The sequence below is a fragment of the Dermacentor albipictus genome, chromosome 7, assembly GCF_038994185.2.
Source record: "Dermacentor albipictus isolate Rhodes 1998 colony chromosome 7, USDA_Dalb.pri_finalv2, whole genome shotgun sequence".
Classification (NCBI taxonomy): Eukaryota; Metazoa; Arthropoda; class Arachnida; order Ixodida; family Ixodidae; genus Dermacentor; species Dermacentor albipictus.
In genome coordinates this window covers 55,710,252-55,724,765 of record NC_091827.1, presented here as the reverse complement: position 1 = coordinate 55,724,765, position 14,514 = coordinate 55,710,252, and the positions used below count along the sequence as shown (strand labels likewise).

The 14,514-nt window shown below is 46.2% G+C and overlaps 1 protein-coding gene across 1 annotated transcript; it reads right to left on the bottom strand.

Annotated features, from left to right (window-relative positions):
- Nucleotides 1-5,548: 5,548 nt before the first annotated feature.
- Nucleotides 5,549-14,161, bottom strand: LOC135906808 (sulfotransferase ssu-1-like). Its single transcript, XM_065438405.1, has 3 exons — nt 14,045-14,161; nt 11,140-11,746; nt 5,549-6,177 (listed from the first exon to the last, which is right to left on the bottom strand). The coding sequence occupies exons 2-3, from the start codon at nt 11,697-11,699 to the stop codon at nt 5,790-5,792; spliced, it is 948 nt and encodes a 315-aa protein (XP_065294477.1). The 5' UTR covers nt 11,700-11,746; nt 14,045-14,161; the 3' UTR covers nt 5,549-5,789.
- Nucleotides 14,162-14,514: the final 353 nt, after the last annotated feature.

Genomic DNA, 14,514 nt, shown 5'->3' with positions numbered 1-14,514 from the left:
AACGCGGCGCCCTTGCTCCTTGCAAGAGCGGGGTTTAGATAGGCTGATAGAGAGGAGGGCAAAAAACATCGCGACTGAGGAGACGCGGAGAGGGAGTTGACCCTCTTCAGTCTGCGTTTCTAGTTTCCTTTACTTTCCTCCTTGCCCGCATGCCTCCGTCCCGTGAGGCGTACGACAGGAGCACAGTTATCGTTGCACAGTCTAATCAGCATCGTGTAGTGAAAAGATAGCTGCAAAATGGCGCCCCGTTGCTTTATCTAGCGTATGTGTAGAGCACATGAGAGAGAGACAACGAGACGTTATTCAGCACCAGAGCTGAAACTCAACTTTTTATTTTTTTTCGTTCCCAGCCAACCAAGCTCACGTGACGCTCGTGGCATCGCCTGACCTCTTCTTCGTTCTAGGGGCGACCGCGTCGATGTCACAGGGGCTACATAGCTCCACCGCTAGAGAGCAGCATGATGCGCGAATGATATCACTTAGTCCATAAAACTCGGCGGACTGAAGTAGCGTGCCCGTCGCCCGGATAGTAAACGTCCGAGGCTGAATTGAAGGATGCGACTGTGGGAGCCTCGCAGTGGGCTGGCTTCAGCCGATCAACTGCGATAGTGTCAGGTTTGCTATGAATGTCCACGATGTATGTGGACTCTCATCTCTCCAGTACGGGAAAGGGTCTGAGGTAATGTGGGTGGAGAGCAGGCCGAACGGGTCCGTACTGTACGAAGACGTGGGTTGCGTTGGCAAAGCCAGTTGAAACGTAAGGTGCGTGTGCTGGAACTGCTCGTGGCGGACATGGTTTTGAATCGCGGAAGAGGACGTGAAGAAGGTGCACATATTCGTGAGTAGACAGAGCAGCCGAAGGAGGTTGTGGTGAAAAGAAGTCGTTGGGCAGACGGAGCGTAGTACCAGAGAAAAGCTCCGCGCTCGAGCACCAGATGTCCGACTTCAAGGCGCACCGGATATCTAGAAGAACCAGTGGCAGATGTGGAAGCCATTGCGATGGCGTGCCATGTGCAATCAGGGCTGACTTGAGATGTCGATGAAAGCATCCAACGGGGGCGTTGGTTTGGGGATGGTAGGCAACCATGCGCAGACAAACTGTGCCAAGCAAGGGCAGGAGCTCATGAAAGAGAGCGGAATTGAATTGATGTCCCCTGCTAGTAAAGCTTTTGCTAGGGCATCCGAAGCGGGCAACCCATGTTGTTACAAAAGCTGCCGCCACCATAGTAACCGAGCTGTCTTGAAGTGGCGTTGCTTTTGGCAAACAGGTAAACCTTTCGATACAGGTGAGCTGGTAGCGATATCCCTGACAAGGTTGTAGTGGTCCAACAAGGTCAATCTGAACAACGTTGAAACGACAATTAGGTAGGAGAAACTGGCGTGCTGGGGAAACAGGATACCCATGAACTTTTGCACGTTGGCAGGGTGAGCATGCACGAACCCAATCACCTGCATTGGCGTTAATCCGGAACAATACGTAGCGTAATGACATAAGGCGTTGTGTGGCACCAACACTGGGGTGAGCGAACTGGTAGAGTGTGTCGAAAACCTGCTCGCGTAACATGCAGGGGACAAATGGCCTCGGTGTGCCTGTAGAATGGTCGCAGGCGGGTGTGACACCACCAAGCAGGATTTTGCCCAACCGCACTGCTGTATTCGGCGAGCGCAGTTGAAGGAGCTTGGGATCATTAACTTGATGTGAGGCGAGAGTCTGCAGAAGGAGTGGCGCAAGACGTGCAGCTGGTGTCACGGCGTTCAGGCGGCCCAGGGTGTCAGCAGGTACATTCTGATCGCCGCTGACATGTCGGATGTGTTGGAGAATTCTGATTGGTGACCGGCGAACGTCTGGATCGACACGAAACTTGTGCCCGGTAATAACGCGCCACACAAAGAGGAAGTGGAGTCAAGTTGAACTTCGACCACGAACGCCAGGAAGCCTCGACCAACGCCGTAGCCGTTGAGCCCCATTCAACTGGTGCGTTCCTCTCGAACGTAATCCCCCTTCCAGAATTCTGGGAGCGGAACCCGACGGCTCATCCAAGAAGAGGACGGTTTAAATGCTCGCGAATAACGTTACAGACCCGGAGTACCTCCTTGTGGTCGACGTGCTTCCAGTGGCCGTCATCAACGACATTGCCGGTCTTCTTTCATTTGCGCACGCCCTCCCAGCGTTGCCTTATGATACAATCAACCCTGCTATACTGGATCGTAGAGCTACGCCGGAACGCTCAAGAATGAAACGGCTACTTTCATTCGAACAGCTGGGCAATCAAAACGAAAGCTAATTACTGCACCGAGTTATTCTTCTAATTAGGAGAATAACTCCAAATATGAAATGATGCTTCACTATTATTCGTTTGCGTGAGATACAGAGTTATAATGGTGTTTTGTCCAAGCCATAGGTTACAAACATTAGTTCGGTAATTGACAAGCACGCGTCGAAATCTGCAGGTAAAAGAGTCCTTTGCCCAGTGTTACGGCTCCAGGTGGCGTTAGAGCAATTAATCCACCAAGCTCATCGAGAATACGTCCAGCAATAGGAATGAAGAAAAAAGTTTTATTTGACATTAGTTATACGCTCCAGTTACGGAAGCGTACTACGTGCAGGAGCATGTTAAACGTCTGGGTTCACATGAGGACACGTGGGTCCCACTCTACAAAATGTATCCGCTTTTAATACCGTCGTCTTCCCTAGGCGATTCGACTCGGGAATCTGATGAGAGTATTGTGGCCAATCACAAACATAATCTTCTGATATGGCATCGTTCCGCAGCTCTCCCACCTCCCATGCAATCCTACCTCCGATGATATGGAATGTGTGACAGGAAAGCAACCTGGAAATCCGAGGTTGGAGCCGTTCTTTGGTAGCACTTGACGTTGGCCTTTTTTATCATTAGTTCAGACTATCAGGTAGTGGTAGGGGGGCTTTCTGTGGGCCCATAAGTAGTCGGTGTCAACCTTAAGTTGACTTCTGAGAAGGCCTTGATGGATGGGTGGGGTTGCCTCGTGGCAAACGTCTAATTAATGCCCTCGCCGCTGTTGAGACGTAACACCAATCAGTGACGTAAATCAATGTGTTCCCTGTGTGATAGGCTTCCTTTAAAAATTTCCTTTATCGTGGGATCAGCTTTACATAGGACAAACAGGTAGGTACGCCGTCACTACCTACTTAGGGCAGGTATTGACGGCGGATCCGGATCATAAGACGGAAATAATCAGAAGAATAAGAATGGGCTGGGGTGCGTTTGGCAGGCATTCCCAAATCATGAACAGCAGGTTGCCATTATCCCTCAAGAGAAAAGTATATAATAGCTGTGTCTTACCAGTACTCACCTACGGGGCAGAAACCTGGAGGCTTACGAAAAGGGTTCTACTCAAATTGAGGACGACACAACGAGCTATGGAAAGAAGAATGATAGGTGTAACGTTAAGGGATAAGAAAAGAGCAGATTGGGTGAGGGAACAAACGCGAGTTAATGGCATCTTAGTTGAAATCAAGAAAAAGAAATGGGCATGGGCAGGACATGTAATGAGGAGGGAAGATAACCGATGGTCATTAAGGGTTACGGACTGGATCCCAAGGGAAGGGAAGCGTAGCAGGGGGCGGCAGAAAGTTAGGTGGGCTGATGAGATTAAGAAGTTTGCAGGCACGGCATGGCCACAATTAGTGCATGACCGGGGTTGTTGGAGAAGCATGGGAGAGGCCTTTGCCCTGCAGTGGGCGCAACCAGGCTGATGATGATGATGATGATGAAGGTAACATTTCACATGCTTAGCAAGCACTTGTCCTTTGCTGTGGCTTCGAATATAAACAAATACGGCTGCAGAGCAGAATTGAGCAGCTATTCGATTTTGTATAAAAGCAAGGACCAGGCAATTCCTTAACATGGACGGTTTTCATTACGGAACACGGAAGACGCACGCGTCATCAAGGAATCACGAAGCACATATGACGCGGAATGTTATTAAATATATAAGTCGTTTCAGAATGCTCTTACCGTTGGAGAATGTGTCACGCCTGCTGGTATTATTGCGATATCAACTACATTGAAACACCAGGCGCATGTCTGCCATCGGCGTAGCGACCGCCTTGAGGTTCCCTATAAAATATAGCCCACATGCGATAAGATCGTTCTCGGGCGCCGAATGCTATGCGTGCGAGCGAAAGCATGCGAGGATGAGTCGGCGAGCGCGGCTCAATGTCGCGTATGCAACGGCGGAAAGCGGGAAAGTTGTGCGCCGCCTTCCATCACGCCCAAGGCTTCGGGGGGAGGGTAGAGAGACGGGGGGGGGGGGGCGCGTTCTATTTTCGGCGGCCCGAGCGCCTGCAGGCGGCCGCGCGAGCCCGGCCGGGCCATGGATCTTGAGACTATCTGCGACAGGCACGCAGTCAGCGCTGCGCTGTGTATTGAAGCAGTAGTTCGCGTTGATGCGAACGGCTGCATGGAGATCAGTTTGCCCACTGCTGCCGCCGCGTTTCCTCACTGGGGCGTTTTGACAGCGAGTTTTCGCGGTCAGCGCCTGAGATGTGTTCATTTTGGCTTTGGCGCGCGTGAGCCCGTGCTTGTTAATTTAGTTATTCTCGAGGTAACTTTCTGTCGCTATGGAGGGAAAGGTACTAGGGAAAGCGCGCAGAAGTGCGAGCGCTTTCGAAGAGAGTTCCGCGTTTTAATTCACGTTAGTTTAGGCTGGGGAAGAGAAAGCATGAATACCTCATTAGCAACAGTTGAATAAGACAGAACGCACCACTGAGTGTAATGGTTTACTTATTTTGTGGATTTTCCCATTCGCGTCTGGGGAAATGCGATAGTGTGGCAAGTGCAAGATGCGTCGATTCAGCGTCTGTTGCGAACAACCAAAACCACTAAAACAGGCTGCCGGACTACTTGGCACGGTAACATGAGTGTAACAGCCACACGCACGCAGCTTTCCATTGATAGCCAGAGAAAGTTGTCCACGAGTATAATATGCCTAGGTTCTCAAGGTGATACGGACGATAAAGTTGCTATCCTTACTTCGTGTAGCTGGCCACTAATTTACTATCGCAATCGATGGTTCGCATTTGGGGCGAAACCGCGAATTTTTGTATCATTCTAGAATGCTGCATAGTGACTGTGCTGCGTGTTTTGTGCGGTCTTTGCTCTGTTTCCTTTACGTTATTTCATGTGTGTATATATTCTGGAAGGATCGCAATAAAAATGCACTGTGAGACGGGACTCATGTCGTGCACTTCCTCTTCGTCCCTTGTGCTTGCAGAAAATTTTCGTAACCATGAATCCAACATTCCAACTAGCCCAATTAGCAGTCGTGATTCTACGAACTTGAGACAATACATATGTTAAAATATGGGGTTTTACGTGCCAAAACCACTTTCTGATAATGAGGCACGCCGTAGGTAGTGGACGACTCCGGAAATTTCGACAACCTGGGGTTCTTTACCGTGCTCCTAGATCTAAGTACACGGGCGTGTAGTAACCAATGAATGTGCTGTGTAGTAACCTACACGGCACATTCATTGAAGCAAAAAGAACTTTACTTCACGTTTAAATGCGGCACGCTGATAGCACTCGTATTTAATCAACAGGCAATGCAACGGCTGTTTAAATTCACTTGTCTAATTGACTGCGTTTTATTTTTCTTGAGTTCATGGAAATCAGTGAATGGGGCTGACGTAATTCAGCAATCCTTCATTTCCGTGGCCCGTTAAGGTGAGCGTGCAACCACGCTGTTAGTCGCACACGCACTGACAGCAAGTTCCATAATTTTCAGGTGTAGCGCCGCTGACGATTTCAGTGCAGAGGAAGGCCAATCCCTTCCCAAAGCTTCATCACATCTGTGTTGGCGCATTTTTCGACGATTCGTTTATTCATCCTCTCTATCTGCTCTTCGGAGAAGTGGTTCCTCCAGTCGCCGACGATGCCTTTCCGAAGAAATCGCACTTGCCCTTTACTGGCCGTCCTCTTGCTCAGGGGCTCCCTGAACACTTCCAGGGACTTCAGCGCCCGCTCGGGTGGCAATTCAAGAAGGCGATGGAGAATACTACCGCCACTATCTACGTTCACTTGCATGTTTTTGAACTCAGAGCCGTCCAGTAGCTTCTTCATGAGCTCGTCATTGTTACGCAGCATGTTGCCGTAGTCAGTGCCCAGGAAGTCGGCTATCTTGAGGATCTGCGTCCTGGCAGAGAGAGACAATAGAACGTGAAACAGGAATCGCGATCTGTGCAATTTGCGCTCCCGATGTGCATTAAACATCAGAGTTTCACTTGTAGAAGGAAATCTAACAAATTGGGAGTTGCAAATGCACTAAAGATAAATGAAGCTAATTGGTGCGGCAACGTTACGCTACATCTTAAAATAACCGTCAGCTTTCCAGTGCGTTCAGGAAGTGATTCGGATAACTACTCAGAGGGGTTTTAACTGCAGCAACATAGCTAGAGAGATTCAGCTTATTGCCCGTGCTAAGAAAAACACCCTAATATTCAGAAAATAATTCAAAGATTTACTACTCTCCTGGGAACAGTATGTAGATATGGGGCATTCTAAATTATGTAAAGATTTAGTGCTACTTTTGATGCTGCTAAGCCGTTTTTAGACCACTGTGAACACTCCCTACTTAATTGGCATGTTCTCTAAAATGAGGTAGGCTATGAAAGGTGGTGCCAGGTGCTTCAAATGGTTGCAGTATCATAGAATAAATAAATAAATAAATAAATAAATAATGCTTGTAACATGGTATATAGCTTAGCAGAATCAAAATTACAATGGAAAGCGCCAGCGCCTAAATGTCACTAGAGCGGAGCTTCACTAGGGGATACGCAGAAGGGCACATCGTTCAAGATTAAGGGATGAACACCACGAAGACACACCTCAATACCTGAACAGGCACATTTGTAGATGTCGTGGTGTGTATCACTAATATTTCATGTCTGAATGAGTTGCTTAGAAGCAACGCCGCGAGAAATTATTCATAACTCCCCCCTCCGAAACTTAAGGCACGTACAGTTAGAGATGGTGGTGAACAGTGGAGGATCAGCGAAAGCTGATCGCCAGAGCCGTTAATGCTGCCACCGCCGCTGGCGTCTTGGACTGAAAGGCTCCACCCATAACGCGGATCCACCCCTCTCCGTGCCGCATCAAAATAATGTTTGACGTGGGTTATGTGGGACGTTAACTTTATCTATATGCATGCGCACACAAAACGATCAAAGCCAAAGTCTGCACCAGACAATATAGCGATACTATTGATACTAATATAACAAGAATAGTATAGTTAGTGTATAATTTTGCTTCACTTTCACTGCCGAGTTATCTGCGCTTTCTGCGGTGCATTTTGTGTGCGCTGGTCTCTGGTGGCGTTCTTGTATGGATAAAGAGTGTCTTGATAGCTGTATGTTTGTACTTCATAACCTATAATTTGTATGACGATGTCTGAATATGGCATGAGTTTTATCTTTTCGTATGCATGGATTTCAGTGAGTGCTGACTATAACTCATATATATTATATAATTTGCTGACTGCTACGGGAAGTTGCCAGTGCGGGGGCCTGCGTCCTTGTCCAGCTGCAATGCGACAGCCTTTTCTGTAGGCCTCCGGCATTGTGTATTTCGGATGCAAATGGAGCTATTATTATTATTATTATTATTATTATTATTATTATTATTATTATTATTATTATTATTATTATTATTATTATTATTATTATTATTATTATTATTATTATTATTATTATTATTATTATTATTGTAGACTACCACAGCAAATGAAGTATTAAAATTGTTATCACAGATTGGAGCTTCCGAAAGTAACGTGCAAGATTATTTTCTGAGTGCGCTTCTGCTCCACGTACTCCTACACAGGTTCTTCCAGAGAGGGCAGTAGTAGTAGAATCTTTCAGCCTTACTTTGTGTAAAGAGAGCAGCTGCAGTAGGGCTGAGTTTATTGCAGCTGGCTAGAGTGGCTGCAGTGATGATAATTTGTAAGCTGAGTGGTATTCGCCTAGATGTTTATCTTCCTTTCCAACTCAGGAATACGTGACTTTGATGCGTAGAAAATTTCCATCGAAAGTTCCAGTTCTTCCATTTTAATAGCCCACGTCAAAATGGACAATTTCAGTAATCCCCACGATACCTGTTTCTGTGCCACTCCCAGTGAATCAGAAGGTACTGACGTCAGGTGAGATTTAACAGTCTTAAATAGATTACATCACTCTGATTTCCCATTGTAGTCATTTTCTAACTCATAAAACCTCTTCGTGGTGCGAATCACGAATTTGTTATCACAAAAGACTAATCCTTCAATCTAACTCGAGCAAACGTTTTCCTTTACTGTCCCTTTGAAGAATTGGAGTTATGTCTAGGTACATAGCGGTGCTTTCGCGAGGCTCCCCAGTGAAGTGTGCGTTTGACAAAAGCCTAAAATGGCAGTCTGAACATTTACTTATACAAGCGTGCCTCTCAAAACATTTATACACATATCCTTGGAGCCTGGAATGAGCGCTTCCACATATGTAGGTATATGTACAATTTTTTGAAATTTGACAAACCTGCAATTGCAATTTCTTAAACGGCTTTTCAGTCCCTATGGTTTTACAAGCCAACTAAGAAAGTGCTTTTTGGGGCCTACTTGAATATTGATGACTTCTTGTCCAGAGATAGCGAAGCTACCAGTTTTTCTTATAGATGAAAGCTTCTGCAACTTCCTCGTTTCCATATGAAATGAAGACCGTCAATACTGCGCCCACCTATTAACTCAATGAGAAAGAGAATAATAGATTTGAATAACGGCTTCATGCAATTCTTGGAAAATTAGGAAGGAAGGTAAGGATAAGTCTCACCCACTCTATGGAAGTTTCACATGTGAAGCTTCATAGTTAACTGTGCTCACTGGGTCTTTATGCCATAACCGAACTCATTACGTCAACGACATCGCCTTCTTAGTGTGGTACTCTTCGCAATATGCCCTTCGTCCTTTACATTTCCACACGAGATTATGAACACTGAGAGTAGCCTCCACTGCACGTTCACTTGCGCGAGTGGTTGTAGACAGTCAAGGTAACTTCGCAATCCATGCTGCGACTAGCCGATGATCATAGCCCATTCTACTTATATACCCATAACCTCTCAGAATTCTCAAAAATCTATCCGCATAACAGCATATTACGCCGTTTCGCATTCCCATATATGACCGTGGCAAAGTGTGATCGCATAAATGTGAAAAGCTTTGGCTTTCTTCCTATTTCATCGGCATCTCGAAACCACTTGAAAACGTCGCACAAACAATGCAACAACAAAACTGAAGGTTATAAAGTACAACGACGCTGTTCCTGTTTTAACAAAATGACATTGCAAGTTTGTTTCTATAGATCCCTATTTACGTTTCTTTTAAAGAAAACTTGGCCTTTTTATGTGAGAAGTGTAAGGCATTGCAAGATGACTAATATAAACAGGCAGACAGACATGAAAAGTGCTCTTTAGAGGGAAGACCATGACACTTCCTTTTGTATCAAGGAGCAGCCATTATTTAATCTCAAACAGGCAGAAAACAGCTCACGAGCCTTTTGTGGAAGTCGTATTTACTGAAGCTACAAGGACGCCTCCAAATGATGGACCTAGCTCTTTCAGTTAAAGAAAAAATGATTTTTCAAGGCCTACTCGAGAACAATGTGCATTCTGCTGTATTTGCATTGCTATGCTGTCTCGCACTTTTGAGGCGATGCCCAACCAACCAACAATGGGGCCTGCACTGCTGCATTTCTTCAAAAGTTCCTAGAGCTGTTTTTGTTGGTTTTTGCTGTTTTTTTTTGTCCAATAGGTTCGATCTTGTCGACGAAGGCAGCATGCGAAATAATGAGCTAATATACGAAAATTTAAGAAGAGAGCATGTAAAAATGAAACTAGAAATTCGGATATTTATTATGTAAAGAATTCCCTAGAAAAGAATCAGATCAAAACTTGAATGCTAGTCAGGATATGTGGAGGGAGTTTGATTATATTCTGGTATTGGCTTCAGGACAGCAATGGCACTTAGATCTGTTAAATCTCGCGCTCTAAGCGGTCAAGAACAGCACACAGCGACTACCGCATTCGCAGTATTTCATTATAAACAACATCTTTCCATGATCACGAAACAAAGTACAAATACAGAAAACAATTACAACGTCAACTGTGTTTTCACTACTACATAAGTGGCCTTGGACCAAGTGGCGGTGTAAGTGTTGTACTACCGCCAGTACTGCTATCTATCCGCGTCACGTAAATGGGCCGCCGGGCAGACGTGCCTAAGATAAGCGCAAGAGACAACGCTCCTGTCGCACTCTACGCACTTAACGCACCGTTGTGTCGGAACCGCACCGAACCCAGTTTTCATGTTTGCCGCCTTCGTCCTCTGACGTCCTCGTTTTCTCGCGTCTATACTAGTCTCTGCTCCATTTTCTCATGTCACTATGCTTTAGCCGTCAGCTCTAAATCTGCACTCCACAATAAGCAGAGGCAGGAAACTTAATGAGCCTAGCGAACCCAATAGAACGTAGAATGCACGCTTGGTGTATGCCAATGTCACGAAATTTAAGAAAATATGTAATTTTGGCATACAGAATTCTCTCCACGTAGGACACCTCATGAAGTTTTAGTATAGCTAGAATTTATTAGAATGAATGAGCACGGAACGGCACGCACGACACCATGCAAACATATCGTTAACTCAAGATGAACATACAGGCCTTCAGCCAGAAATTTATCAGCTTGGGTCGGAATACAACTCAATTCCCGTGATCTATTGTGGTGCTGTAACTTTGCACCATGGCTGACACTGGTAGCTTAATGCCTTCGAAGTGCGTTTATTGTGTGTTTACAGGATAGAGAGAAAAATCAAGAGTGGGTATTTTTTGTTGTGATGCGACTACACTCCCGCATACTATAAGGGTCGATCTATGATAGCTTCATGGCTCCTGTTGGACACCAGTGCTGAATTTCAATACCATGACCATAACACTCGAAGACACAAAATTAGCAAGGCGGGATCATTTACAAAACTGCTTCGCGGGTGCAGGAAAGTGAAGGAAACACCTAACCACACAAGGGAGTATGTTGCCTAAAGTGAATTCATGCTATAATTTATGATACTGTGAGCAAAACTTACGTAGCGTCCATTTTCAGTTCTTCATACGTCAGGAAGAGAACGTTGGGGTCATTTCTGTGTTCATACCAGGAGAGCAGGTGGTCGAAGTAATCACCGAAGGACACTGTGCCACGCACGAAGTTTTCAAAGTAGTCGTCAAACGTCATGTCCGCGACATCGTATGATGGCTTCTCCTTGGTGTGGTAATAGAAGGAAACGCACACATCGAAAGGGTTCCTAACAATGGTAATATACTTGGCCTGCTCCGAGTAAGGAACCTTGCCGAATGGCATATGCGTCTTGATGGCTCCAGGCCTTGGCATCTTCTGCGCTGCTTCGGCTCCTAACATTTCCAGGAATGGAGAGGCAAGCATGAACTCCAGGGGGTCCTCAGGGAAAGTGCCACGATTAAATATGCCGCAGACAATGTACTGAACCCAGGTCGTTCCACATTTTGGGTACGTCGCGATGAACACGTCGCCTGGTTCCGGCTTGTAGTTGAGCGCTGACCGCACTAGATCATCATTGAAAAAGGTATTACAGCAGTAGCCGTCGACATGCTTGTACGGAACTCGTTTCATGGCACTTGCGCTTCAAGCCCGCTGAGCAACTTGAACTTCCCGTGGTGCTGAAAAGAATAAAACCATAACCATTTCTTTCCTTCTACCACTCACTCTACCTTCTTGTGTTTGAACGAGGAGGTCGGCAAACAGCACATCAGTGGATACCGAGGAAGACCTTTAGTCATCAAGCGTGAAGAGAAAGGATGGACTTACGCAGAACTCTTTGGAATTAATGCGCTCCAGGGAATTTTATCTCTTTCGACGCTCTTAATTGCGTATATTTTTATTAGCGGGTTTTCTCAACACGCGAGGGCTTGATGCGAGCGTTTACTGTTTTGCAACAAGAATTCGCATACTAAATTGACTTCTACCTGCCCATAACTGCCTGCATGACTTCATTCTCTGGTTTTGTAGCTCGGATGCACCAAAATTTCAATCCATTTTTTTTTGTCTGGCTGTATCATGTAGAGAAGATGGATCGCACGTTTCACTTTGAAGTTATTAATGCTATTTTATGCGCAGCGAAATAAAGTATAATCAGGCAGATGTCTTGCGTCCAACGTATCCGCTATATCGTCCCAACAGGTCGCCGGAGTCAGTGATATAGGAGCCTATTGCGAATACCTGGTATGTACTTTCTTTTTAATATGATTTGACTCATTTATAGCGATGATCTTTGCGCATTTGGAATTCCGTATGTAGGCTGCTCTCACAGTGTTCCTGTTGTTGCTGTCGCAGGTCGACATTGAAATGCATGCTCTAAAGACGTTAAGAAATTCGCTGGTATATAGTCGGATTACTCATTACGGGAGCAATTAGCCATCGCTGACTGGGGCTTTGTTTTCTGCGGCGTAAATCTACTTAGTTAATCACGATGATTATAGACGGTCTTCTCGAATTGTAGCCGGTCCTGTTCAAAACTCGGCGTGGTTCTGTCTTCAACGAAAAGAAAAGGACTCAGGCGTTTGCAATCACGATGAAGGTACACTCGTTCATGGGGCCCATTTTTACGAACCAACAAGTTTTTCAGAATTCTCTGCGGCTTCGACGGTACAGTACATTCCAGTTCCAACTTAATTTCCGTACAGAAGGGTTGCTATTAGCTGCCACTAACACAACTTGAGTAGCCTTACATTGCTACAACATCTCTCACCTTGTGGGACGTTTACAGTAATAAATGTTGCTGATAAAGCATAGCAAACTTTTTTAGCTATCTATTCGCCAACAATCGTATCATCCGGCAAGAACTGCGGCGTGGTGTATGTAATGCGAGGCTTGCGTTTCCTGTAATTTGTGTGCTGAATGAGGCTGCATATTCAGAACTAGTCTGCAAACTACCGTCACACCGGCCCCTAGCAAAGCTATAGAAAGTTTATGCTTAATACCAAGTGCGAAAGTAGCCTATAAGCATGCAAGATATTAGTTTGGTTGTGAAATAGCTATCGTTTGGCGACTCGTAGTGGAGTCTTAGTGGCTATGACATTCCGCTGCTAATCACGAGATCGCCGTATCGAATTCCGCCTACGGTGGCTGTATTTCGAAGGGCGGGGAAATACAAGAACACCTGTGTGCTGTGCATAAGTGCCCGTTAATTAAAGCACCCCAGCTAGTCAAAATTATCCGCAGTCCACCAATATGGCGTGCCTCATGATCAAATCGTCGTTTGCGCGCATAATATCCCAGAACTTAATTTTTAATCACATGACGGAAGAGCCATCGCCTGTAACGTGCTCAAAAACATGATGACGAAGTCTTAGCTTCACTCGTACACTGGCTAAGCCTTCATATTCCTTTTTCATTTTGTTTGGCAGTCCTTCCCGCACGTACGCGCCACGTATCAAGGAATCCCTTTTAAGGTCGGCTGCGTATGCAGGCCTCCATCTCAGCCCCTCATCTGAAGGGCACGTTTTGTGGTCGATCCACGAGGCGCATCCGTCCTTAACGAGCATGAGCTGCTGCTGACAATAGATGGCGTCCAAATCTATGCGCATATGACGGGCTCCATTGAGCAAGAATTCATGATCTCGAAGGCAATGCTCTTACTTGCTTCATGCACTGGTAGTGATTGCGGGAGCCGCAATTACGTCACGCAGGCTCACTTTAGGACACCATCTGATGAAATGAAAAGCATTCCCTCTAATCATTGAAGAAAAAAATTGCCCACCTCGATCTACCCTGTGAGAGATTTTTTCTAAAGGAAAGGAACGAAAACGTTGGCTTTCAAAGCTTTCAGTCCCATTTTCAATCCTGCAACAAAAGCAACACTCTACAGTCCCGAAACCGCGAATCTCCAGGTTAGCACGCTCTGCTATATTAGTTCCCTAGGAAACAAAAACAAAATGTTACTGTTGTCTTCCACTTACTCCGAGGCGCTTCGTAAACAGCGCAGGCGTTGTTTTCTGGACCTCCACCCGAAGAAACTACGTGTTTATGCCAGCGCTTGCCCAGCCACTTCCGCGTCAAACAATCGTGACGTAAGGGCGACCGCACAAGAAAGAGTGCAAAAGGCAAAATGGTGCCGCCGATATCCACTCTCTCTTGTTTGCCTTGAGAGCTGGATTGCCTTCCCTCTTGACGCCAGTCATGTTCCGCCGCAAGAGACGGGGGCGAGGGGGGGGGGGGGTAGTGCAGTCGCCCAGATTCTAGTTGAAACACCGGCGCTGTTATCTTTACCACCGTACGACGCGGCCGAGGACGGCAAGGAATGAGTGCGTGGCCGGTTGTGACCTCTGCGTTGCTCTATGTTTTTACACTCCGTGGAAGCCCGACGTGCTGGCCAAACCCTTAATTCACACATCTGCGACAGAGATAGGACGGACCTTGCAGAGTTTAT

What these genes read in the sequence shown, in the direction of transcription:
- LOC135906808 (XM_065438405.1), bottom strand. Translation starts at nt 11,699, where the DNA reads ATGAAACGAGTTCCGTACAAGCATGTCGACGGCTACTGCTGTAATACC. An exon ending in GAACTGAAAATGGACGCTAC is followed by an intron (nt 6,178 to 11,139) that starts GTAAGTTTTGCT and finishes TCTCTCTGCCAG; the next exon opens with GACGCAGATCCTCAAGATAG.